The sequence below is a fragment of the Candoia aspera genome, chromosome 1 (assembly GCF_035149785.1).
Source record: "Candoia aspera isolate rCanAsp1 chromosome 1, rCanAsp1.hap2, whole genome shotgun sequence".
In the NCBI taxonomy this organism is placed as follows: domain Eukaryota; kingdom Metazoa; phylum Chordata; class Lepidosauria; order Squamata; family Boidae; genus Candoia; species Candoia aspera.
Window position 1 is genome coordinate 231,659,784 of NC_086153.1, and position 27,086 is coordinate 231,686,869.

At 41.3% G+C, this 27,086-nt stretch overlaps 1 protein-coding gene across 1 annotated transcript; it reads right to left on the reverse strand.

The window, feature by feature from the left end:
* Nucleotides 1-1,609: 1,609 nt before the first annotated feature.
* LPXN (leupaxin) lies at nt 1,610-26,775 on the reverse strand. The gene is made up of 9 exons (XM_063289115.1): nt 26,670-26,775; nt 24,265-24,434; nt 22,768-22,823; nt 21,352-21,454; nt 20,216-20,383; nt 19,702-19,875; nt 19,179-19,260; nt 2,992-3,140; nt 1,610-2,279 (listed from the first exon to the last, which is right to left on the reverse strand). Exons 1-9 carry the CDS (start codon nt 26,680-26,682, stop codon nt 2,013-2,015), a joined length of 1,182 nt encoding a protein of 393 aa, XP_063145185.1. The 5' UTR covers nt 26,683-26,775; the 3' UTR covers nt 1,610-2,012.
* Between the last annotated feature and the right edge of the window lie 311 nt (nt 26,776-27,086).

Here is a 27,086-nt window from a genome sequence, read left to right on the forward strand (position 1 = left end):
ATATTTATGACCTGACCATGGGCTCTATGCTCAAGCGCTAGTAATTTAAACTGGCCTGTGGCTTGAACAGGAAGCCAGAGAGTTTCATGCATGGTGAGACATTAGAATAGCAAGAAAGGTCTAGAACATCCTGGAAAGGCCCTATTTCATACAAAGATCAGGGGATAGAAAGAGGAGTTGGGAAGACTTGCCTGGAGATCATGGCAGTTTTTTCCATCAAAAACCTCTGAATCTTACGAACAATCATTGGAAGAAAATTAGCAACCCTCTTTGTAGAGGGTTCACTGATCAATAAAAGGGTGCAAAATCAGCTGTTCAGCCATCAAGATCCTGGGGATGTGAGGGGAGGAGACTGGGGTGCCTAATGTGGGATAATGCAATAGAGCAGTGTTTCTCAACCTTAGCAACATTAAGATGTGTGGACTTCAACTCCCAGAACTCCTCAGCCAGCATGCTGATTTTTCTCCTGATTAGCAGCAACCATAAGCCCTTGGAGTTTAATGTAAAATGAAAGTGTACTAAAATACTGCACAGGTAGTCCTCACTTACAGCCATTCGTTTAGTGACAGTTCAGGTTAGTGCTGAAAAAAACAGCTTATGACTGGTCCTCACACTTAAAACTGTCACAGAATCCCTGCAGTCACGTGATCATGATTTGGGTGCTTGGCAAACGGTTCACATTTATGACCGTCCCAGCATCCCATGGTCACATGATTGCCGTTCTTGACCTTCCCAGCTGGCTTCTGGCAAGCCAAATCAATGGGGAACCTCATGATTCGCTTAACAACCACTTGGTTTGTTTAATGCCTGCAATGGGTCATGTAATGACCGCCGCAAAAAATGTCGTAAAATCAGGTCAGATTCGCTTAATGAACACTTTGCTTAGCAACTGAAATTCTGGTCCCAATTGTGGTTGTTAAGCAAGGACTACCGGTAGTTCTAAAAACCAATCATACAAAATTGCATGACCAACAAGAAAATAAAATTTATTCTTCTGTGCATATTATTTAATTGTTTACAAGCAACATGATGAAAATATATAGGCATTCTTCACCATAGTGTATATGAAACTTAAGAAGATTAAGGGAAAGATAAATACTCAAATAATCAAGCAAGGGACTGTTTGCATGCATACATAAGGTTTATCAGATTTAAAAGGTAAATGACTGATTTTGCTAGGGTGTTACGATACTAACCCTGAGAGATGAACCATTTATGTAAAAGATACCTTAGTGGAACACTGCTGCCAGAGCCATTCAGAATGAGCAAAATGAGAAGGGGAAGATGTAAGTAGCACAGGGAGAAGTACACCTATTTCATATTGTTTACTCCACAGGCTATACTTCCATTGATAGTGCATTTTGATGCAACTGTAGCATTAAAAAGCTGTTGATTTCAAGATGCACTGGCATATCTTCCCCTTGCCATCTAAATAATTTTTAAAATGAGACTCAGAACTGTTCTATGTACTCTGACCAGGAAGTAAGCCCAAGTGACTTTAGAATGGACTTCTGTAATTTGCTTCAAGACATCATAGGTTTCCGTTGTAAGCTACAAAAAATAATCAATGGAATGTATTTCTGTAGATGAATATGTATTAGTTACTTATTCTTCTCATCAGCTGAAAAAAAGATCAGAAAACAGATTTCAGAGAAGAAAAGCTACTACTTCGTTTCATTTTAAAGATTATGTATATGAAGCAGCTGTTATTATTATTTCTAATTTAAAAAATAGATCTCCAGCTATAAAGTTGTTTAAAATTCAGTGTAAAAGATAAATATCTAACAGTTGACTAATCTGAATACACTAAAGCATAATAGTGTGTTACGGTATTGGGTGTCTTACAATTTTTGTTATCATATTTAATGTTGCTTAATTTGGTGACTCTTTACTCAAGAGAAAATCCCAGGGAGCTCTATAGGACTTATTCCCAAGGAAGTATCCTAGGATTGCTTTCTTGTTTTTTTTGCAATGAAATTCTTGGGAAGAGTAACATTCCACATACCTTCAAGTTAAACAAAGAGTTTTTTAAAGCAAGAGTAACAATAGGTTTTACCATTCTGCTCCTGAAAAATGCCATTGTGCAGCTGAGTAAGGCAAAAGGCACAGACAAAATGTTCTGGGTGAAACTTGTGCCCCATGGCACTGACACATCGCCCAACAATGGGCTTCCCACAGCCATGGCACACTGTTCCCTGATGATGATGGAAGTGAAGCTCACAGTATGGCTGGCCATTTAGTTCAAAGAAAGAGCCATCAGTAAAACTGCAGAAACAATCCTGAAAATAGAGGAAAGAAGCCTGGTGTAAGGGTATCAAAAATATTTCTGGATTGGCGTATGTTAGGTTCTTCACAATGCTGCATTGGGCAAGGGCATGCTGGTTGCTAGTCCACTACTATTTAAAATGAATAAGTCTGGCTGTTGTTTTTCAAATTAATTATTTTCTTCTTGGAATTAAAAGACAGAACTTTGAAACAGAAACCTGTCCAGGACAGAAGCTTACACAAACAGCTGCTCCTCTCCAAGTGTTTTTCAATGCAGGTATCTAGGTGAGGATGCTCAAGAATGGGCCCACTTAATTTGGTAATTAAGAATATGACAGTTTAAGCTGAGTTGCATGGTGTCCTGCCCTTTTAACAGAATATGCTGCCACCAATATTTGGATAATATGCATGTGTACACACACACACAAAGATACATACATGCTTTGTAGCACAAGTTTAATACCAGTTTTTAACATTTTCATTTTGAGAGACTTCTCTATATCAGAAGGGAACATTTTTTCAGTTGTCGTGGACTTGTGAAAAGCTAGTGCCCTATTAAGTAGCTGGGATTTAAGAAGTCTAATTATATGCAGGATTGTGGCCAAAATCTATCTGGAGGGCCCCTTAAACTTTGGCTGCACCACTAAGCCAAATTGCACCACATAAATATCCCATAACTACCAGCAACCCATACTGGTACAACTTTTGTTGATTTCTTATACTTACTCTGCACACAAAACATTCAGGATGCCACACAGCATTCAGAGCTGACAAATACTGATTCATCACAGGACGATCACAGCCTCTACACTTGGGAGAAAAAATGCTCTGGAAATCTTTCTGGCAGTATGGCTTTCCATCTTTCACATGGAAACCTACAGAGGAAGGTTTGGGAGGATAATGATTAAAAGTAGTGGATTTCTCATGCAGACACAAAGGCACGCTATCTCTATGCTTGGAAAAGCAGTAGGAAAGGGACTTCCCCAACCTTCAGACCAGTTCGACATTCATCTGTTAAAGATCTTGGCACACAACAAGATCTATCTTGGCATGTAGTTGTGTTTATGAAACTTGCAGATTACAGGAGCAGAATGTTTTTCCATAAAGGCAGGAAGAAACAGGTAGAGACAGGAAGAGAAGGATAGCACGATGGAGGCTTAAGTGACTGGTAGAAAGGAATCTGTCCTTAATGGTTTTCTATCATCTTCCATACAAGAGATGCAGTGGAAGTTACTACATCGCTGGCAGTTAACGCCAACTAGATTAGCACAAATGACCCATGTCATTCATCAAATTGTTAGAGAGCTTGGAATCAGAATGGAACATTTTTTCAATTGTCGTGGACTTGTGAAAAGGTGGTGCCTTACTGGAAGACACCATTCAAAGAAGTTAGAATAGTAACTAAACAAAAGGTAGAATGTGTTCCAGAGTTGGGATTATTATGTATTTTTGAGGAAGATAACTCTAAACTAAACAAAAAGGAGCTTATTGTATTCTTACTCCTGGCTGCAGAACTGAAAATTGCTCCAAGCTGGAAATTCCTAGGTAACCTATATTGAATAATCAGCATGCAAAAGTATGGTCAGTTGCTCTTATGGAACAAGTGACTGATAAAATTTGAATGCTGACTTCTCTAAGGGATGAATCACATTTTTATTGGATCTGGAAAGATTATATATAATAAATTGTGCTACTAATAATAACTGTTCTACTGATAAATTGAATGTTCTTTGTAACCTATGATTGAATGTTGACATATATTGTTCAGCACTGTTATCTTGTATTCTTGTTTCTTCTTGCCTTACAGAATATTAAAAATTAAAAAAAAATTAAAAGAAGTTGTGGTATTCTCCAATATATAATAAAGGAAATGATAAAAAAGAGAGGTTGTGGTATTCCACAATATGTAATAAAAGAAGTATTGAATGTTTAATGAACATATGAATGACTTCTAAATTAAAAATTCTACTCCTGGAAAAAAAAAACACCTATAATAGAGTGGTTGTGGCTGGCAAGTATGAATTGAGACCAGGGACAAAAAATTCAGTTATAGGGTTGGGTATAATGTTACTATGAATGTGACCATATGTGCCCTAATTCTATTTGTTTTCTGGGGATTTTGAATAATGGTTGCTTCATTGCTTTCTGGGAAGAAAGTGTCCAAAATACCATAAATGGATAGATGGATGGACAGACAGACAGGTGACTTAACATTTCTCCTGGTTCCTAAGGTTTCAAGATTGAATTACAAGGTTGACTTAATAAAAGTAATGTTATTATAATTTGATTCTCTGGAGTGGCTTTTTAAGATCTACCAAAAAAGTTTCAATAAATTGCAAAAATGAGATCTCATATCTCTGTGGAGCAATATGACTCAGAATGTTCTGAGATCTCATTTTTGCTGAATTATGTAGAGAGTCTGTATAATGAGCATAAACTTAGTATGGAGGGATTTCTATGAATTGGCTACTAAACTGAACAAAGAAAATGATGTAATTAGAAGATCAACTTTTCTGCATTACTGGGAGCATCTGTTTGATGGATCTTTATCTTTTCTAGAAAAAGCAGGCCTTTTTTACAAGCCAACACTGCTCTAGATAAAAGTTTTATGTTGTAACAGAATGAAACACTTTGAACATAAAATACAAGTACACTGTGAATCTGTTAATGCATATGTTAACTTAGAAAAAAATATAATAATGAAAGGGCATTCACAAGATATTAGGTGACAAATTGTTTCAACCGGAGGCTTTAAGAATAGAGTAGATGCTTTTCATGATCTGGCTATATGAGAGAGTTTAAGAGAAAAGTTACTGAATCAGTAAGTAAACGCTAAAAGATTTGCTATTACAGTACCACCATGAGAGGATTCCAAGAAGTTAACCTAAGAACAGATATATTATCAGCGCAGATGACCCTTTCTAGAGAGAATTCTGGTACACTGAAGTCTACTTACTTATCTTTCACACACAAGAGATAAACATGAGCATTTAGATTTTTAGATTTGCCCTGTTTCAAGAAAGCCTAAGATGCATACACAGTTTAAAGATAAAATCATCATGGCCAGTACAGTAATGGCAAATGACTATGATGAGGAAAAGTAGAGGTGGGGTTTTTTTTTAAGACTTTGAAGCAAAAACAAGGATTAGTCTTAAATGGGAAGCCATTGGAGATGGTGCTTGATATTGGGAATATATGGAATTTTATTTCCTCTAAACTTTACTATGTCTCATCTGGTGGCAATACCTGGCTGAACTTGTCTAGATTTGGAAGCTAAGTAATATCAGTATGGTTAATATTTGAGTGGGAATCTACTTGGATATCACAGGGCTTAAAACTGCAAGAATGTAGTCATCAGGAGTTCAGCTCAATTTGCTGGCATCTTTACTTTTTACGTTAAACTGGGAAGTTGGAAAAATATTCTAAGAGGCAATGACAACAGTACCCCTTTGGTACTGTTGTCAAGAAAAATGCATGGCTGTTTCCATGTAGTTACAAGGAGCTGAGCTCAACTCAAGGGCATATTTACCTAAGCTTCCTTATACAGTATTTGGAAGTGGGTGCTATAAGTTGCTGCTAACAAAAGGAAATTGTTTTGCTTATCACCAGTCTTATCCACTTAGACTCCATTACTGCACAGCTAGATTGCATGTCTCTCACGTAGCCTCAGGGCATGACTTGTATTTCCCTATTCTCTTTGTACTCACTCCCCCGCCCTGATAGAACTGCTGAATAAAAGGAGGTGGGGGCGTGGCCCAGGAGGCAGTACCAGCAACCTCCTGAGATGTAGCGTCACTCACCACCACAAAAGAATCCTGTGCCTACCGTTGTTTTTTCGACCTCACCCTTGCGAGGGAATCGTTGGCTCATTCCCCCCCAGGGAATCCCATAGACCGAAGGGCGAAGGACTGGTCGCGTGACGCGACAACTGGGGGCTCGTCCGGGATCCCTTCGGTCTCACGGTGTGATCTCTGTCTAGAGGTGCACTGCCTTCACTCTCGTTACTACGCACCTGGAAAAGGCTCTGCAATCGTAAGTAATGGGCTCCCCACTCTCCAAAGTTTCGTCAGTTCATAGGGACGAACTTTATGATTTAGTGAAGAAGGCTAACTCTTGTCAAAAGGCTAACGGTACGACCATCTTTCCCATTTCAAAAAAATCGGTGACTCAACTCCTACTGTACATGGACAGACACTGCCCTGTCTATCCTTCAGAGGGGTCGCTCAAAGCATCCACTTGGGAAAGGATAGGAAAATATTTTCATGATACCCCACGAGCACCCGTGCCTATTCTGACTGCCTGGAAGGCTGTTATGGCGGCCATCAACACTCTTTACCCTCCCCCGTCTTCCCCGGAAACTTGCCCTTCTCCTCCCGGCCCAAAAACCCCACCCCCTCTTGCCGCCCATCTCGATGCTGCCTCACCACCACCCCCTCCATACCCAGCCGTTCCTCCTCCCCCTTCAGCTCCAACCCCCGGATCCCCTCAACACCACCCCCTAGGAGGCGCCATCACTGAACTCCTCTCCTCCCCCCTCTCATTGGAAATGGAGAGTCCCTCTGCCTTTCCCATGACCATCGGCCTAGGGGCGGCGGGAGGAAATTTGTATAACAATATTGAACTTAAGGTTTTGAAACAAATCAAAGATGCTGTAACCACCTACGGCTTGCACTCTCCTTTTACTAGGGGAGTTTTAGACTCTTTAGTTACTGCTAACACTGTTATGTTATTGTATGATTGGAAAATGCTTTTTTCTATGCTTATGACCCCGGCGCAATACGTTGTGTGGCAATCTGAATACGACAAAGGGGTGGAAGTAGAAATTAGAAGAGGTCTTCCCGCAGGGGTGACCGCAAATCAATTATTAGGAAAGGGACAATTCGCAACCTTAGTCCAGCAACAGAACTCCCCCCGTCGTTGTTTTGCTATTATTCACATGTGCGCCATGAATGCTCTCAAAAGAGTGGATGATTCCGACTCTCAATCCACCCAAACGTTTTTGAAAATAATGCAAGAACCAAATGAACCATATGCTTCCTTCATAAGTCGCCTTCAGATTGCTTTAGACCGACAAATTGATAATGCCACGGCTAAACATGAGCTGCTAATGAAACTTGCTTTCTCTAACGCTAATCATGACTGCCAGACCATTCTGCAACCCGCAGTCAATCAACCGGGTGTAAAGCTTGCAGACTTCCTGCAACTCTGCAGAATCGTTGGTACCACCTCTCACAAAGTGAGCGCTCTCGCTGCCGCCATTACCACCTCGCTGCCTTCTACTAACCCCTCCCCTCAGCTCCATTCCCCGGAAGCCCTCGCAATCACTCGTCATGGAAATTGCTTCAATTGTGGGAAGCCGGGCCACTTTAAGAATCAATGCCGTGCACCCGGGGGAGGTGGGGCTCCCCCTTCCACTCAAAGGGGGCCGCCCCCCCCCTCCAAACCTAAAACTCCTTGTCCCAAGTGCCGCAAAGGCTATCATTGGGCCTCGCAATGTCGCAATAACTCCTCCCCTCACCAGCCTTCGGAAAACTAGATCGGGGGTTGTCAGCTAACCCCGCCCCAAAGGCTGAATTACCCATCACCAGCTTCCCTGTGGAGTTGGCAGAGGATCTTTTGTATGACGATCCGGGGGCTGTCCTTTCCCTTCCTCTTGTTGTCACGCTGCATAAACCCCTCCCTCCTCTTACCCCTGCTTTGCTTATTCCCAACTCCTCGCTTACGCTTGAGGGAATGGTTGCTGCTCCCTATTTGTATGATTCATCAGATTTGACACAAATTGCTCTGGCAGGAGTGGGAGATAGGTGCTTTTCCTTAAATAAAGGAACAATTGTCGCCACGCTCATACTTCTCCCTTCTCCTGATATGCCATCATTGTTTGCCTTGCAGCAACCAGTCCAAACCTCTAAACCCACCCTCCTTGTCACACTAAATGGTCGCTCTTTCGAAGGCTTGATTGACACCGGCGCCGACGTCTCTGTCATTCGTTCCGCTGAATGGCCCTCCTCCTGGCCTATCGCTGAAGCCTCCTCGGTGCAAGGAGTAGGCGGAGCACAGGCCGCTAAGGTCAGCTCTCATTGGCTTTCTGCTGTGACTGCTCATTCTCATATTACAGCTTATCTAAAGCCTTATATCTTGCCTTTGCACTGTAACCTATGGGGCCGTGACTTGCTTTCACAGTTCCACGCTTTTATTCAACTTCCCTAATGGCTTTACAGGACCCTTCAGGGTCTCTCTCTCTCTCTCTCAAAACCTCTGTGCCGGTATGGGTTGATCAATGGCCACTCACCAAAGAGAAGCTGGACGCCTTACATATCTTGGTCCAACAGCAGTTAATTGAAGGCCATATCGAAACCTCCACCAGCCCATACAATACTCCGGTATTTGTCATCAAAAAGAAGTCTGGCAAATGGCGCCTCCTACAGGATCTTAGGGCTATCAACACCATCCTTCAGCCCATGGGACCTTTGCAGTGTGGACTTCCCAACCCCAACTTGATTCCGGAAGGACACGACCTTATTGTAATAGACCTCAAGGATTGTTTTTTTTCCATACCTTTGGCACAAAAGGACAGAATTATTTTCGCATTTACGGTACCGGAACTTAACAATTCAAAGCCTACTGCTCGGTACCAGTGGAAGGTCCTCCCACAAGGCATGTTGAACTCACCCACAATGTGCCAATTTTTTGTCGATAAAGCATTGCAACCCTATAGATCCCAATTTCCGCATTTTCTTGTGTATCATTATATGGATGACATTTTAGTCGCTGCTGAGGGCCCGAAAGGGACAGTTCAAAAAACTTTTCCTATTCTTTTAGCCACCCTAGCAACGGCAGGGTTGCACGTTGCACCAGAAAAGGTCCAGTCTCGTTATCCAATGCAATATCTAGGCCACAAAGTTTTAGCCTCCACTGCTGCCCCACTTCTACCTATGCTCACGCTTCCCCAGCCGACCACCTTGGTCCAATTACAACAATGTCTGGGGGTCATTAACTGGGCCCGCGCATACCTTGCTTTAACTACACCCATGTTATCACCTTTATTCCAAGCGTTAGTGGGTTTGACAAACCCAGCTGACAAGGTATACCTTACAGAACAACAATTGCATGCCCTACAACAGGTCAATGCCGTCCTTACGACCCAATGGGTGGACCGTGCGCTCACTGACAAACTACCCTCTCTTGCCATTCTTTCGACACATCAATTATTAACTGCCATCATTGTCCAAACGTCTGATAACAAACATCTACATATTTTAGAATGGCTACACTTGCCACACACACCTAAGACATCCATCATCACCAGAGCAGCACAAATGGCCTCTCTTGTTGAGAAAGGCCGGAAGAGGATTAGAGCCCTAATGGGACTGGATGTTTCCACCCTGTACATTCCCCTTAAGGTTACTCAATGGGAACCCCTCCTACAAAACTCCACTGCACTGCAGGATGCCTTGGAGGACTGGTGTGGCCAGGTGTCATGCCATCTTCCCCCTGATCCTCGATTGCAACTGTTGCGAACAGTACCCTTCACACTAACCTCGCCGTTCGTTCAGCACCCACTCAAGGAAGCCCTCACTGTTTTTACAGACGGCTCCAAAACCATAGGGGCTTGTACATGGCAAAATAATTGCAAATGGCATAAACGCCTAACAGGCCCACAAGCATCTGCCCAACAGGCTGAGTTAGCCGCCTTTTTGCTAGCCTTGTCTCTTTTCCCAGAACAGCCTTTGAATGTTATATTAGATAGTATGTATGTCACTCAAATGGCTGTGGCCATGTTTGATGCATATATTTCCCCTGTTACCCCCCCCTCTCTCATGACGCTTTTTTTGCAGCTTCAAACTCTCCTGAAGGACAGAACATCCCCTTTGTTTGTAGCGCATATTAGAAGCCACCAACAGCTACCCGGTTTCCTGTCCGAAGGCAACCACATGGCAGATGAGGCTTGCAAAATTATGGCCTCTTCCCCTCTTCCTCCGCCGCTTTCAGCAGGGGACAGCCATGCTTATTTCCATCAAAATAAAAAAGCCTTGGTGCGCCAATTTGGCATTACATATCAAGAAGCTACCGCCATTCTTCAACAATGTCCAACCTGCAGTTTGCAGGCAAAGTGCATCCCTGAGGGAGTTAATCCCAGGGGTGTCCATGCTTGTGACACATGGCAGATGGATGTCACTCATTATCCCTCTTTTGCACCTTGGAAGTATATCCATGTATCTGTGGATACTTATTCGGGATTCATCCTGGCAACTTTGCAAAGAGGAGAAGCCACGAAAAACGTAATCAATCATTGTATTCGCACCTTCGTCACATCGGGATGTCCCAAAACTTTGAAAACTGACAATGGCCCCGCTTACGTCAGCACTCCCTTTGCTGAGTTTTGCCGTAAGTGGTCCATTACTCACAGATTCGGTATACCATTCAACAGCCAAGGTCAGGCTATTGTGGAAAGGGCTAACCAGACCCTAAAGAATGCCCTTGATCGGCAAACGGGGAAAAAGGCCTTAGGCCCCCCAAGCCTCCCGATGTTACAAAATATCCTTAATCTCACCTTGTTTACCTTGAATTTCCTTAATCTTACCGGTACCCCCCCTGCTACGGCTGCATCTCGACACTTTTCCAAGCCAGTAGTTCCCTCTTCCCGTCCCCTTGTTTATTTTAGGCAACTGCCCAGCCCTGAGTGGAAAGGCCCTGCGCAACTCGTCACCTGGGGAAAAGGCTACGCTGCTGTGCAACTTCCTGATCGAGTGCTCTGGGTTCCTGCTCGCTGCATCCGGCCATATCATGGGCAGTCTCCTGACAAGCACCTTCTTGACCCTCCTTCTCTGTTATCTCTCTTCCATCTCTGCTCCCCTCACAACGAACCCTAACACAACCTCTCTCATTCGAACCCATCGTTTACGCTACCCTGCCACCATTGGCCGCAGCTCAGCATCCAACGCCATGGAATGTCTTCAACGCTCTCCCATCAAAAGAAAAGGCACCTTCTGGCGCTGGTTTCGCAACAACACCCTTCTCCAAGATGGCGATTCCTACTCCATCACTTATCACTTTCGCCAAACTACCCTTGCTATCACCAACGTACAGTTGACCGATCTAGGACAATATCACTGTGAAATAACAAAATTAATTAAGGGGTTCGCCACCTCATCTCGCCTTACGCTCACCTTATTTTTACTCTCCCTTCCTGAGCCCGCCCGTTGGCAGGGACGACGCCTACTGGCATTTGACGCCCAGGGATCGCATCGCCCTTACAATATCACCTGGACAATCCGCGATGCCTTGGGACAGATCCTGAATACCTCCTTTTGTTATAGCCCAATTATATCTTGTTTCCCTAACCTGTATTTTGACTTTTCAGAAATGCTCTTAGGAGTGACAGCCTACAGGAGGCTGGACGGCTTCCCAGAGCCCAGCCACTCCACCGTTAAAAGGTATCCCCTGTATGTGTGCCCAGGACATGACACCAGCCCTGATCACGTGCACGACTGCGGAGGCATAGCAGATTACTTTTGCAAATCTTGGTCCTGCGTTTCCACTGGCTACATCTACTGGACCCCTCCATATAAGACTGATTACATCACCCTCACTCGGTTGAGAAAGGACATTAGGTGCACCGCAACCAAAAAGAATGCGGCAGGACAGGGGGGTTGGAATAGATGTAATCCGGTTATTGTACAATTCACTGCTGCAGGAAAAGCTAAGGGGAATGCCTGGGACTCAGGTGTAAAATGGGGAGGTCGTATGTATGCCAGATGGCCCGGGTTTCATTATGGCAACATGTTCTACATTCAACGACAGGTCACTCTCCCTCAGTCCCCACCTGTTGGGCCCAATGCCGACGACATTCACTCCACCTTTCTTAAACCCCTCACCAAACAAAAAAACCCCCTTGTCTCTCTTCTTAACTCCTCCTTTTCCCTTGTTCACACCGCTTCTAACACATCTCGATGTTGGCTTTGCTTGTCTTCCTCTCCACCATTCTATGAAGCAGTCGGTTCTCCTGACCCTATCCGAAACTCTACCTCAGCCGCCTCCTGCCGCTGGCAAAACACCACGTTGACTATCACCTCTATAATAGGGCAGGGCTGCTGCCTTGGCCGTGTTCCTGCTAACTATATTCAATATTGCCTTAATTCTTCTCATGATCACTGTGCCCTCTATCTTCCAAAGAATCGCTTGAACATCAACGGTCACACCGGCCATGGTGGCTACGGTGTACTCTACACTACCTCTGGTAATATCTCTGCCCGATTGACAGGGCAATACTTTATCCCTGGGAACAACTCTGTTTGGGCATGTTCTTCTGGCCTCACCGCATGTGTATATGGTGATACCTTGTTACAAACTAACGCCTTTTGTATTCAGGTGCTCCTACTCCCCAAGATTTCTATCTATTCCCCCGACGAACTTCTCTCCATTTTAGAGCCCCCTCATTATCCCCTCAAGGCTAAGCGCGAAGTAGTGACTGCTGTAACTTTATCAGTCCTACTGGGCTTAGGTGCGGCCGGAGCCGCCACTGGTGTGTCAGCCCTTGTTGTCAATGATCAGAACCTGCGTCACCTTAGCGTTATCATTGACACTGACCTTCGCGCCATCGAACAATCTATTGTGGCGCTACAAGATTCCCTTACCTCTCTATCCGAAGTGGTTTTGCAAAATCGTAGGGGTCTCGACCTTCTGTTCCTCAAACAAGGGGGTCTGTGTGTTGCTCTAAAGGAAGACTGCTGTTTTTATGCCGACAACTCAGGAGTAGTATTGGACTCTATGAAAGAGCTCAATTCCCGTTTAAAAACAAGGGAATTGGAGCGCCAACAATCCATGTCATGGTATCAAAATATGTTTAGCATTTCTCCATGGCTAACCACACTGTTGTCCGCTCTGTTGGGGCCCCTCCTGTTATTGATTCTCGTATGCACCATAGGCCCCTGTGTGCTGGGTCGCGTTCTCCGCTTCTTAAAGCAGAGACTTCATACATTGGACTCAGAGGTATCCGAGACAAAGCTTGCTGTTCAACACCTGGTCACTGCTGTAGGTATGGAGAAAACACCACTCTTGGAATGGTCCTCCGATAGTGAATCAGAAGTGGAAAAGGACCCCCGGTCACACTACCCCCCGAGAGAGGACGCTGGGATGGGTCTCCTTGGACTGAAGAGTCCCTGGCTCCCCGACTCAGACCCTCTGGGGGAGGAACAAAATTAAATAAAAAAGGTGGAATTGTGACGTACCTGACTCCATTACTGCACAGCTAGATTGCATGTCTCTCACGTAGCCTCAGGGCATGACTTGTATTTCCCTATTCTCTTTGTACTCACTCCCCCGCCCTGATAGAACTGCTGAATAAAAGGAGGTGGGGGCGTGGCCCAGGAGGCAGTACCAGCAACCTCCTGAGATGTAGCGTCACTCACCACCACAAAAGAATCCTGTGCCTACCGTTGTTTTTTCGACCTCACCCTTGCGAGGGAATCGTTGGCTCATTCCCCCCCAGGGAATCCCATAGACCGAAGGGCGAAGGACTGGTCGCGTGACGCGACAATTTTGCAGCACAGTTCATTTGGAGAAACTATATTATGGGTGATTTTACTTAGATAATTGATTATAAGGCCTCTTTTGGACTCCACATTCTACAGAAAGGCATCTATACATCATGTGTCCAGTGTATTTGCTTAGTCTTCCATTGTACTGACCTCAGCCTTGACGAATTGATTTAACTTGCTATTAAGACCTTGGGCAGATTATAGAATATTCTCATAAGATTAGAGTGAACAAGTTTCCCCTCAATTGCTAAGAATATGCAGTGCACAAAAAAGTAAAGACAACCTCAAGTCAAGCTTGACTTCAGGTGACTTTTTGAAAATGCACATTCTGTTTTCTTGGCAGCAGTATGGAAGTGATTTATCATTGCCTTTTTCCAGGACTGACTGGTTGGTTGATTACTTCTCTGTCTGGCCTGTAGACCTCAGCTTTCTAGCTGGTCTTTTCTTCAAGTACTAACCAGATCTAAACAATCTTAGGTGAGCAATTTACTGTATGCTCCATTAGAAGTTGTGAATGAGATGTTCATGAAGGAAACAAATGGATGTTAAATGTGCTTGTTATGCCAAAAAAGGTCTCTGCGCACTAGACTCTATGATGACTTGAGCAAAGCAACAAAATATGGTATGAGAACACTATCCAAAAAGCCAATCATTGATAATATTTTGTATGCCATAGAGGGTGCCAAGATTTTTGCCAAATTAGACATTGCCAAGGGTTTATGACTGCTGACATGACTGCTAAGATGTGACCAGTAATGCTCTGTTAAATGTGAACGTATGTTGGACAACAGATGCAGTATGCTGTCCATTAATTCTCCTTTTAAATATGAGTGTGTGTTGGTTGATAGCTGTAGTGTTATTTCCTTCAATTTTTTTTCTTTCTTGATTGTATGGTTTTAGTAAATAACATTGTTGCTTTATTATTATTTTATTGTTTAGTTTTGATGTTGTGTAGATACGTTGAGAGCTCTTCCACTGAAGTCAAATTCCTTGTATGTTTGATCATAGTAAAGGTAAAGGTTTCCCTTGACATTAAGCCCAGTCGTGTCCGACTCTAGGGGGCGGTGCTCTTCTCCATTTCAAAGCCGAAGAGCCGGCGTTTGTCCGTAGACACTTCCATGGTCATGTGGCCGGCATGACTAAACGGAACGCCGTTACCTGCCCGCCGAAGCGGTACCTATTAATCTACTCACATTTGCATGTTTTCAAACTGCTAGGTTGGCAGGAGCTGGGACTAGCAACGGGAGCTCACCCCGTCACACGGATTCAAACCGCCAACCTTCCGATTGGCAAGCTCAGCAGCTCAGCGGTTTAACCCGCAGCGCCACCGCGTCCCTCATATGTTTGATCATACTATTTTTGTCATCACACTTCATATGTACTCATGCTCTTAAATTTAGAAGACCTCTAAACATATATGCTATGAATGTTATCACTTTTACAGTGTTTCTAATACTACTTCTGAGGCTTATCAGCACTAATGGTGCAAGAGGAAACAGTACAAAGTCATCAGTTCTAAGGCTAAATGACATAGTTTTAAAATTGTGGGTCTGATGTATGTTGCTAACAGATGACAAATGTCAGCCTACCAATAGGAATATAGAATATATTATTTAACGTTTGTTTGTTGAATTCTTCCTTTGAAATAATTCATACTGAAGATGGGAATGTTTTGATTAGGGATGGGCAATATTTGCAAAAGGTATTACCTTAACCAAAATTTTCTGAACACAGCTTCTACTAAGCCTAGACTGCCTACTTCTAGAGCACACGGTGATGTAGATTCCAAAGAGAACAGTGACAAAGGAATTGCTGAGTAAATAGCTATTATTGATATACAACCTGCTCAAGAGAAGACTAATGGAAGAAACCAAATAAAGAAGAGGTCTTTTAAATTTAAGAGCATGAGTACATATGAAGTGTGATGACAAAAATAGACATCAGGTAATTTATGTGTATTAATAGATATTTTGGATACAGCTCAAGATAAAACAGACTCTACTATACTGGTGTTTTTAGATGCTGAAAAAAGCTCTTGATATGGTCCGGATTAATTATCTAATGCAGGTAATGAGCAGATATGGGTTCCTGTTTCCTATTATTAAGTGGATGGAAATTTTTTATTGGCAACCCTGTGCGAGAGTGATCACAAACCGATTGATTTCAGATGCACTTGAGTTACAAGATGGTACTTGTCAGGGTTTCCCACTCTCCTCTTTGCTTTTTCACTTAATTCTGGAACCCTTATCAATTTCTATTAGGCAACCTTATAATGTTACTGGTATCATATTGGCAGGTTTTAAATATAGATTATTTTTATTTGTTGATGATATTTTGGCAATTTTAGAGAATTATGGTCCGGTCAGAGGAGATGGGCGGTGACAAATTTGATAAAAAAATAAATAAAATTATTCTATTTCATTGCCAAATCTTATGTGGATGATTCAACATTTCACTAAGTACTCAGGATATAAGATTAATTGGGATAAGTCATTTTTATTTTCTTTAAGTTCTGATACATCAATAGTACAATGCAAAGAGTTAGGTTTTATAACCTCAACAGATTATATTAAGTATTTAGGACTTTATATTCCTAAAATAGTTTTAAATATATGAAATTAACAGTTTTAGAGAAGATTACCTTAGCTATTAGTAGATGGATTAAAATTTCATTAAGTTGGTGAACTAAAATTAATGTTATTAAAATGAATATCACTCTACCATTGATTTGTGTTTTAAGAGATATTCCAATGTTAATTCCAAATAAATAATTTCTTCAAATTGATAAATTATTGAGAAAAGTTATATAAGAAAATAGACCTAATAGATTTTATTAGCTAAACTATCTTTTGAAGATGGTACTTTTAATTTAGCAGATTTTCAAAAATATAATTGGGCTTATATTTTATTGACTATATCTATGTGGAATGAAAATTCAGCAGAATATCAACCTTTGTTGGCTTCGTTGGAAAGTTTTTGCTCATTTCCATTAAGGTCCTTGCAATTGCTGGGACTGATACAGGGTCTTTTGTTTCTGGGATGGTGAGCAGCTAGATATGTTTGGGCTCTGTTGGATTGTAGATTGGATTTTGATGTTGAGGCCCATGAATATTTAACTTTATGGAATAACTCTATTTCAAAAATAGGGGGCAAAATGTTCTATTGGAAATGATGAGCAGAATCTGGAATCAATTGGAATTGATTTCAACTGGAATCAATGTTGAAATCAATTACTTTGCAATGACTATTTTAAGGATTTTCCTTGACTTCAAATAGAATATTTTGGAATAACATTTTTTTCTTCTTTTATGTGTTTTCCTTTCTTTTTCCCCATTTTTCTGTATTTCTTTTTATAAAACTTGTTAAGATAAATCAACTTGATTAAATAAATAGAAAGGTTCAACTGCCAAATCAGAAACAATGACCTAGTTGGTGTGAGCTGCCAGCCTCCAAGAAGAAAATAGTTTTAGACAAATCAAGCCTGCTCATGCCACTGCTCAGCTTGCTACTGTTCATACTGATTAAAAATATAATTTGGGTCACTGCAAGGTCAAATAGTGCTTTGCTAAACTTCTGCAATTCTTAAAAGTTTGCAGCCCAAGAGAAACAATCCATAATTGCACAAGGCAGTTATTGCATTGGAATCTGAGCCGCCACACCAAGATTAAGAAACTGCTGCCAGTGCAAGAAGTTCATATTTCTAAGAGTTGCTTCTAAAAGCGTGAAGCAATAACAGTGAGCAATGTTCAGGGGAAACTCTCCCACATGGCCAAGAAAGAAAGGAAAGTGGCCTTGAGTTCCTTAAAAGACTCAGTTTAGTTAGTTAGAACCCAAGGAGGAGCTCATCTCTAAATTGACCCATAAAACTTTTTGCATGTTAGTTCTAATTAGGAGTTTGGGGACCTGAGCTACCACTGTGGGTTCAGAGATCCACTAGGAGCTAATTAGTGGACCTCAATTCCTGGTATCATATTAGTGCATCTGTGATCAAATCCCACAGTGAGCGTGCTTATGTTTTCTGATGGTTGCTTGTCAAAAAGGAAAAAATAAGTATTACTAGCATGCAACCCAGGAAAAATGAAATTAAAACAGTCTCTGCATCAGCTTACACTCAGGAGAGCAAAATGTATGCAAAGAAAACTATGATACTGGCATCCATTAGAAGAAGAGAGTTTCTGCTGTTACCTGGTGATAATTCATACATGCATCCTTGTCATACTATTTCCTTAGAGGGCAGACAACGTTATATAACATGAGGAAAAAGACTAAGAAATAGTAAGCCAAAGAAATTAAAGACATGAGGTAAAGGAAAGGAAACAAGGCTGCAACTACTTTATACTGACACCATTTACTACATCTCAATACTTTCTATCCTTATGGACCATCCTTCCTTCCACCAAGTCCATACTGCACTTCAGCCACTACTTTTGGTTCTTTTCGCCTCCTCTTTTGAAAGATTTATCAACTCCATCCAACCACAACTTTCTCTTACTTTTTAAAAAAATTATCCTGCCTTTATTATTTTTATAAATAACGCAAGGCAGGGAACATACCTAATACTCCTTCCTCCTCCTGTTTTCCCCACAACAGCAACCCTGTGAGGTAGGTTGGGCTGAGAGAGAGGGACTGGCCCAAGGTCACCCAGCCGGCTTTCATGCCTCAGGTGGGACTAGAACTCTCAGTCCCCTGGTTTCTAGCCCAGCACCTTAACCACTAGACCAAACTGGCTTCTCCTTTCTCTCAGCGAAGTCACTCTTCCTGCACATATTTGCTTTATGGTTCAGTCCTCATCCATTCTTCCTGTATGACTGAACCACCTGAAAATACTTCTTTAGTTCTGGTCTCTCACTTTTGTATTCAATCCACATACATTCAATGCCCATTCATTCATTCATTCATTCTTGACCTTTCTTTTCTCATTTTACCGTGGACTTAAGTACCCCATTTTCCCAGTATCCATCTTATTTTTATATTTCTCCTGACATACCAAATTCTGACTTCCATACAACAAAAGTGGCCAGAAGCATACATTTACTCACAGCCATTTGTGCTTCTTTCAACAAGCATTCCTCACTCCATCCTACTGGTGACTTCTCTAGCGACATTTGCCCACCTTAAAATTTCTCCATCCATTTTTCTATCTGTAAAAAACATTCTAGCAAGGTACACAAATTCACATACTTCCTTAGGCTTTTCTTTGCTTGTGTATAACACTGAAACCCTTCCAGCAGAGCTGGAATGGGACATTTTGGGTTAAGACCATTTCTACTTTAAAAGGTTTCACACTCATCTATCTCGATTATATCTATACCAATAGATAAAGGCATTAAGCAAGCTTGCAGAAGCGAAGTCAGGAACTGGGAAATAATGACGCACCATCATTGCCAAACACAGACCCACAATGTGTACAAAAGAAATGCTCAGGGTGCCAAGTCTTATCCATGGCTGTTAGGACTTTCTGCAAAGAAAACAAGAAAGCATTACTGGAATAGTATTATATATGTGGCAAAGAAAGATAGCAGGCATGAGGGATATATTCCCAGCTTGCTCCTACTCTGAATCAGAGCCTGTCCAGGGGAGTTCAGGGGCAAAGCTTCCATTAGAAACATCTACATTAGGCAGCGGATCCCAGAGGACAGCAGTGAGGTGCTGAATTGCAAAGCTACAGGAACTTTGCAGCCTATCCTGCAGCCCCTCAGCTAGATGATTGTCTTCAGATGTGGCAAAAGAAGTTTTCACATCATTAGTGCTGAAGCTGCAATTCCACTGTTGCTTGGGCAGCTAAGGTACATGGAACGGGGAGGGTGGCATCATTTTATCTTTAGCTTCAGATAGCTAAATGTTTGGGACCAGTTATGAAGGTGTTTGATTGCCAGAAGGCAGAGACAGTGATACATACATCTCGAATGGGTGCAGTACAGTAAGCACAGCGAGGAGAGAAGAGCTGATGGTAGTCTTCTTGGCAATAAGCTTTGTTGTCCCTCTCGTAGAATGGCTGGGAACCCACTTCTTTTCCACACTGGGCACATGTGAAGTGTTCGGGATGCCATATCTTTCCCAGGGCTGTAACCACCTAGAATTCATTAAAGGATTAGCAGAAGACATTGGTTAAAGATACTTCTCTCTCCAGTGCAGACTCTCTTTCACAGAAGCTAAATATTTCCAAAGGTGCTCCGTTTTTAGTCAGGGTCCCCTCATTGGCTTAGCAAGCAACAGAACCTCTTTAGGCTAAGACACAAAGATCCTAAATAATAAAATGGCAAAAGAAGACATTCCAACTTGCCTTCTTGGCTATACATGCCATGCAGTTTGAAAATGTGATAAATAAGCAATTGTTTGTAGCAACCTCAGTGAGACTGAGGATGGTCAAAAAAGCAGACAGCTAGATCCACAATTCCCCCACCCATGCTTACCTTTCCAGCAATGGGTTTCTGGCAGGAAGCACAGTTGCCCTTAGGCACTGTAGCAACACCAAGGTCCTGCATATCATGAGTCAAACTCTCCAACATGCTGTCTAGGTTGCCAGTGGCAGTCTCTTCTGCTGATGTTGACTGGCTGGGAGTGGCCAGACCATCTGAGACCTGCAAGAGAACAAATAATTTGCAGCTCTTTCTTTCTGTGTAGCTTTCTCTGCTTCCAGAGCAGGTTTTTATTGATCTATTAACCTGCATCATTCACACAATTTTATAAAATGTTTTAGATGACATCATCCTATTTGTAACATTCACATATATCCCCACATCTTTTCTTTCCTGAAAAAAGAATGTTTGAAACAAACAGACCCATGCTTTTTTATTTGAATGGCAAATCTAAGAAATCTTAATTATGTAGTGATGGAAGGACATGGCTCAGTGTCCTGTTTTATTTTGTACGATCATCTGTACAAGGCTTTTAGCCCCCCTAGCTTCCTATGCTCAAAATTCATCCCAAAAGATGATATTCAAAAACCCTGTGTCACAGTTCTTTTCTGGATCTGAAGCACAGGCAGTCAGGGAGGCTGCAGAGCAATCAAAGATGGAGGACCAGGAAAAAAAAGCCAGGAGCAACTTGCAATAATAAAATAAAGCTAGATATACCCAGAAGCATACAGTATACACAACCACCATGATAAGTAATTTGAAGACATTCAGAACAGTAGTATTCATGATAGTCCCCATTCTCCCTTCCTGAATATTTTTAAACCCTGTACCCTCCCTTCATTACTTTTTTTCCTGCCAATGTGTTTTTGAAGTATGCAGGCTGACTTGAATGTAGGCAGCCTACAGCTTTCCCTAATTTACTATGTCAGTGCTTTTCATCCTTGGCAACTATAAGATGTGTGGACTTCAACTCCCAGAATTCCCCACCAGCATGCTGGCTAGGGAATTCTGGGAGTTGAAGTCCACACATCTTAAAGTTGCCAAGGTTGCGAAACAGTGTACTATGTTATTCAATTGCAGTTCTAAATGTCCCTTAGGCAGAGTGCAGGTCTTAGGAGTTTATTACAGTCTGCATAAACAACCACTGTTTTCATTGCAAAAGGTATTTGGGATAGAGTCACATTACTCACCTTGGACTGGATTGTTCCTAGGCAAGCCAAAAGATCATCCAGCTGCTGAGCAACTGAGGTGGATGAGGATGAAGACACCACTGGCTGTGGAGGTAAAACTGTGCTATAAAGGAGACAAGTATTTATTTATGATCAACTGAATGAAGGGAATAAAAAAGTAAATCTTCAAATTCTTGCATGTGCTATCATCCCATCTGTCATTATATATGATACCTGCTCAAATAACAACCCGCTATTTCAGTTATTTACTTTTTGGTCTCAAAAATTTATCTCAGAATTTGCCTCAAGTTTATGAATGGCAAAACTTGTGATTTGTTTTCTGTTCCACTGTATTTGTATTAGGCAAACGATAATTCAATTCTGCCTGCCCTCTCACTGATTATCTGCTTTCCATGCTGACAGATTGCACGCATGTGTGTTCAGGACAGCCCAATTTGTGAAATGCTGCAGAAATGTAATGCAATATGTGGAGACCATACATTTTTCATGTCATTTAATTCATCTGGCTTTTGCTTAAGTGACCAACTGGCAGATAAAAATATTCCTTTCATAATGCAATGGAAACTTCCATAGTAAGGAAAAAATAATTAAGTTGCAACACTCAACTTTTATTCTAATGTCTGAGCTAATTTATTAACTTTAAGTCACCCTAAATTTTTCTGGGTAGACTGGCATAAAATAATATTATGAATGATAATTAAACTATTTGTTTCCAATATCAGTTTCACCTGCTGTGAAAGCCAGAAATTACATTTTATTCTGAATCATCCATGGGTTCTTGGAAATAAGGGTGAATAATTTCCAGTGCTTGATATTTCTGACTCAGAATATATTTACATTCAGCCTTGTGAGTACACATAAATGTTCCTGCTATTTAAACCCTATTTAAAATGCCAACTCGATTCCCTGTTTTGAAAATTAATGGCATTGTTATAACCATCAGTTTGGTGATATTCACACTTAGAGATTCAAATAAAGTGGCTCGGTTGTAGCATCCTACTAGAGGCTGATTGTGAGTATCCTGGAATTAATGACAGGGGGGAAGTGATAACCTTTTGTGTGTACAGCTGGCTATACACACTCTGGCAGACATTTTTTGATTGGGCAAGCTCCATCTCATTCCAATAAGGTGCTCACAACATTCTATCAAAAAGTAAAATGTGCCTTGGTGACTCCAATGTATAGATAGTGGCCATCTATTGTGCAAAAACCAGATATACTTACAATGGTAAATGTGATAAGAAACCTTTGTTTAATCCATTGGAAACTGCTTAAAATGTCATAATACATTCTAGAAATGACCTTTTTGTAACAAAATTAGTCTAATTTCTTTTCTCAAGGATAGACAGGTGAGGACAGTGAGAGAGGTAGTATAATTTGAGGGCTGTTTATCTTTTTTTCTGTTGTAATAGTTACCTGTAAATATTACCTGCATCTTCTTTATGGGTTTGAACATTGTGTGCTGGTTCTACCTGGAAATATATATATAGCAGATATGCATAAGAATATTGCCCATGCCCAAAGCTGCTGAAAAATATGCTTAGTTTCTGGTTATGATCCTGTTATCAGTTGATAATTTCAGCCATCAGAAAATGTTGCACTGTTCTTCTAAAGCAGCCTCTGAACCGCCATCTCCTATTCTGGAACCAGCCCTTCTACCTGCTATAATGGTCAACTATGTTCCAGATGCAAACTGGAGAGAAAGGCAGGCAAATGGACTTCCGAGTAAAGAATCTGCACATCATGAATCGTGTCTTATTCTAAAACAATCTCTAGTTAAGGAGGTCTGATATATAAAATACATCAACAACTAAACATTAAATCAGATCAATGTTTTAACTCATCCAGCATTGCTGAGCAAAATCCAGGTCTGTCAGAGGTCTTTCCCAGTCTGTTCCCTGTATCCTGTAATCCAGTCTTCTCCAACATAGCGCTTTCCAGATGTCCTAGGACTGTAACTTGCAGAATTCCCAGAATTCCCATGGCCAACACCGTGTGTACTACCCATACAACTATGGTTCAGCAAACTGAGGTTTATTGTATCAAGATTGCTGAAAATAATGGGAGAGAGGTTTGTGGACTTCCAGATGGGGATGCACTTCCTATGGTGACGTTTCACCCGTCAGCTGTCACTGTTCCTTCCTGAACTGTTGCTTGGGAAACAGGTTTTAAAAAGGCTGCCCAGCTTTGTTTCACGTCTTTGCACTTCTGTGCTCTCACTGGAGGAACACTCCTAGCTCTTGTTTCTCCATCTTAGCACCACACTGGCTAGATTGCCCAAAGGATTCCAAGCTCAGGGATCCCTGTCATGGTGGCATCGGTACTTTCAAAGGGGATGGGTGCAAAAAAAAGGAGAAAGGCACCCGTGTATTTATTTTCCTCTTACTATTAGAAGAGGGGGAAGGATGTGTTTGGCACAGACCTGGGGATGAGGATAGTAGCTGGATAGCAGGCAAATACCAACTGCTTTACAGGTTTTAAAGTTCAGCTATTGGACTGACTAGTTTGTGATTCCCTGTATGTAAATTTACCTCATCCTTCTAGAACTGGAGTAGTCACAACATCTCAGAATATCAAATGGGCTTTGAACTAGAATTTTAAAAAGTTTGGGAATGGGAAGACTGGTGATCTGGAAATACCATTTGTTCTTTAAGGACATTTGGCAGGCCATCTTAATTTTACAGTGGATTTTTCCATACCTAACCCACATTTTATATGTTGTAACTTTTTAGCATAGATATTTTAAAAACTATGCTTTATTCAATTTTGCCTTGAATTAAAAACACCAGCAGTTATACATCAGGATAGGGATGAGCCAAGGGCTGGAATGAATTTTCTATCAGGGACAAATTTGTGAGCACTTCCTTCCATAATCTGCAACTTGCTAAGACTCATATAGCTTAAGGAAAATACCTTTTTGGCTTCTTGAGCAGCTAATGTTGTCTGTTGGGTAAGGTGGGTTTCTGTTGTTGTTGCCACTGGTTTTGGTTTGTTGTCACGCTCGAGAAGAAAGCAAACATTTGGGTCTGAGTCATTCACACTCAGACTCCCGGAGGTTTGTTCCAGTTCTGCCAACAAAGCATCTAAACAAAACCATTATAGTTCAAATATATGTCTGTCCTTCTGTCCTTGTTTTCTACAAGCCCTTTGGTATGCACATCCCATCTCACTGTGAGTACTTCAGCAGCAAAAGAGCTCCATTGCATCCGTAAAACTACAATATTGCTATCAAATGACTCCTTTCACCTCAGACAGACAGACAGACATGTGGATATTATCAAGCCACTTTCATATCTCAGTAAATCCCTTTATTTTTAAAGGTTCCTCTCATCAATTATCTCTGGTTACTTCAAGCGAGGATTTGCAGCTGTTTCTTAGACTGAATGAATCTTCCGATAATATATCCTCAGATCTGAAGACAGTAAACTTCTGACATGGCTTGTAAATTCTGGCTACATAGCATGTATATTATCTTGTGTAGGTGATGATTTAATCCTACAAATCCATATACATTACAGAATCAAAAATAATCTTTTTAAATAATAACAATAACAACAACAACAACAATAATTTTATTAAACCTGTATGCCACCTGACTCTCAACAGCTCTGGGCGGCTCACAACAATCAAACAAGGAAATTGCAATAAAATCAATGAAAGATTAAGATAAATTATAGCAAGTGCGATGAAGCAAGGCGTCTCCCCCTCCCTCACCGTGGACCTGGGTAAAGAGCCAAATCTTCATGTAGGGCGAAGGCCATCTGAATCTGGGGGGGAATCTTGTTTCAGAGGGTAAGTGCTCCTACAAAGAAGGCGCGCTTCCAGGCCCAATAGATGAGATCGTTTAATTGAAGGAACCCAGAGAATGCCAACCCTGTTTGCTACCCAGAGTTACAATTTGCAGAATGGATGGTTGTAGAATTGATATAATAAAGAAATAATCTGTTCCTGACCTGGCTTCTCTGATTCAACCTTGTTTATGTTCCTAAACCTTGCTATAGTTTTTACTACCATCACCACAGTATTCACTTCAGTTAGCACAGAGCAGCTCAGTTCTTGCCTAGAGATCAGGTTTCAGAAAAGAGTGCAGAGACTATGGGAAGTGTTTCTCTTTCTTCCCCGTCCCACATTTTTTAACAATAGTGTTAAAAGATTGCAGGAGCTCTGGATTCCTTGGTGCCACAAAGATCTGCTGCTACCATATTGCACTGATCAAATTTAAATTAAAGGAAACCCTTCTGACAGGAATTGGATTAATGCAGGCTGCCTGTTTCATCTTCATACCATATGTCCTTGCCCAGCAATAACATCATATAGCTGATCGCTAACCACAAAATGAATTTGGTAGAACAGAAATGGGGTGAGTGGCATGCTCTTCCTCCCAAAGTCTCTAATATAATAAGTGCTTTTTAAAATACTGTAAGTCACTGTTAGTGGTGCTTTTGCATCACAAGGATGACATTAATTATTTTAAAATCAGGAATGCAAATGGTGGATCCCAGATTTGTACATTTTTCATTATATATATATATATATATATATATATATATATATATATATATATCGGAGTTGTACTAGTATGTAGGGCTACTAGCATGCAAGACATAAGGACAGGTAGATATAATATCTAGAATGACAGAAGAACTTATGATGGAATCATCCGATTATTTCATAATGCTGAAAATATAAGATAAATGTGTGTGGTGAAATGTTATTGTCTTCAAGAGAAATAAGCTAGAGGGGTTCCAATCTCTGTGGTATCTATTAACCATTAGTGGCAATAGCTGGTAAGCTAGAGGAAGTGAGGGCTAGCACAGCAGAACCCAATTTAAAAACATAATTCTATATTTCCTAGCTCTATTTTTATTACAAAATGTTCATTCTTTTAACAATTTAAATAATGCCTGTTTCCCCCCTGCCTAAATAATCCTCTACTTACTGCATTACTTGATATCACATTTTAAAAAATAATTTTTCAGAAAAATTCCTGATTCAGAAATGAAGACAAGCTTCATCAATTTCCACTCCCACGTTCCAGCTTGAATTCACCTTCTTGGACACCAGCAACCCAAATGGGTTGTCCTGTTTTGCAGAAATCCAGCCATTACAGTTCGAGGAGTGAACTATACCTGATGTATTCTTACCTGTCAGGCAGCTGTTAAAGGCACAAAGCTTCTGCCTTGTGCTCAAGATCTTCTTTTCCTCTTCAGTTCTCTCTGTTTCTCCCATTATGCATAAGATGAAGCTCTTTGCAGTGAGATTACAAACCCACCCCTTCAGTCCTTATTCTTTTGCTATACTAAAAAAGAATTACTTACCTAAATCATCCATGGCCTATTTCCACTGGGTCTTCTTGCCTGAATCTCTGGCAGAGAAGCAGGTTTGTTGAGTAATGAAAGGGGAAATGTGCAAAATGGTGAGTTTGTAGGACAGTACTTTGTGCAGACTTTTTCAGTTCCTCACTCTAGCTGCACTTCCTCTCTTTAGAAGCTAAAGTTTCTTTCCCTTACTGCGGGTTACATCTTAAGCAGATTTTAAAAAAAATGTACTCAAATGGTACAAGAGGAAGAGATGTATGTATCTGATATGATCATTGTGCAATCTTTCCTGCAGATAAGAATTATTTACTTACCATCATAGACACTAAAATACAGATAAAATACAAAGCATACCACTTTTAAAAAACATTTGTAACAGAAATTAAGCATATGTAGCAGCAACTTCTAACAGTGATT

What these genes read in the sequence shown, in the direction of transcription:
- LPXN (XM_063289115.1), bottom strand. An exon ending in CTGCTCAAGAAGCCAAAAAG is followed by an intron (nt 22,824 to 24,264) that starts GTATTTTCCTTA and finishes ATATATTTCCAG; the next exon opens with GTAGAACCAGCACACAATGT. An exon ending in TAGGAACAATCCAGTCCAAG is followed by an intron (nt 20,384 to 21,351) that starts GTGAGTAATGTG and finishes GTTCTCTTGCAG; the next exon opens with GTCTCAGATGGTCTGGCCAC.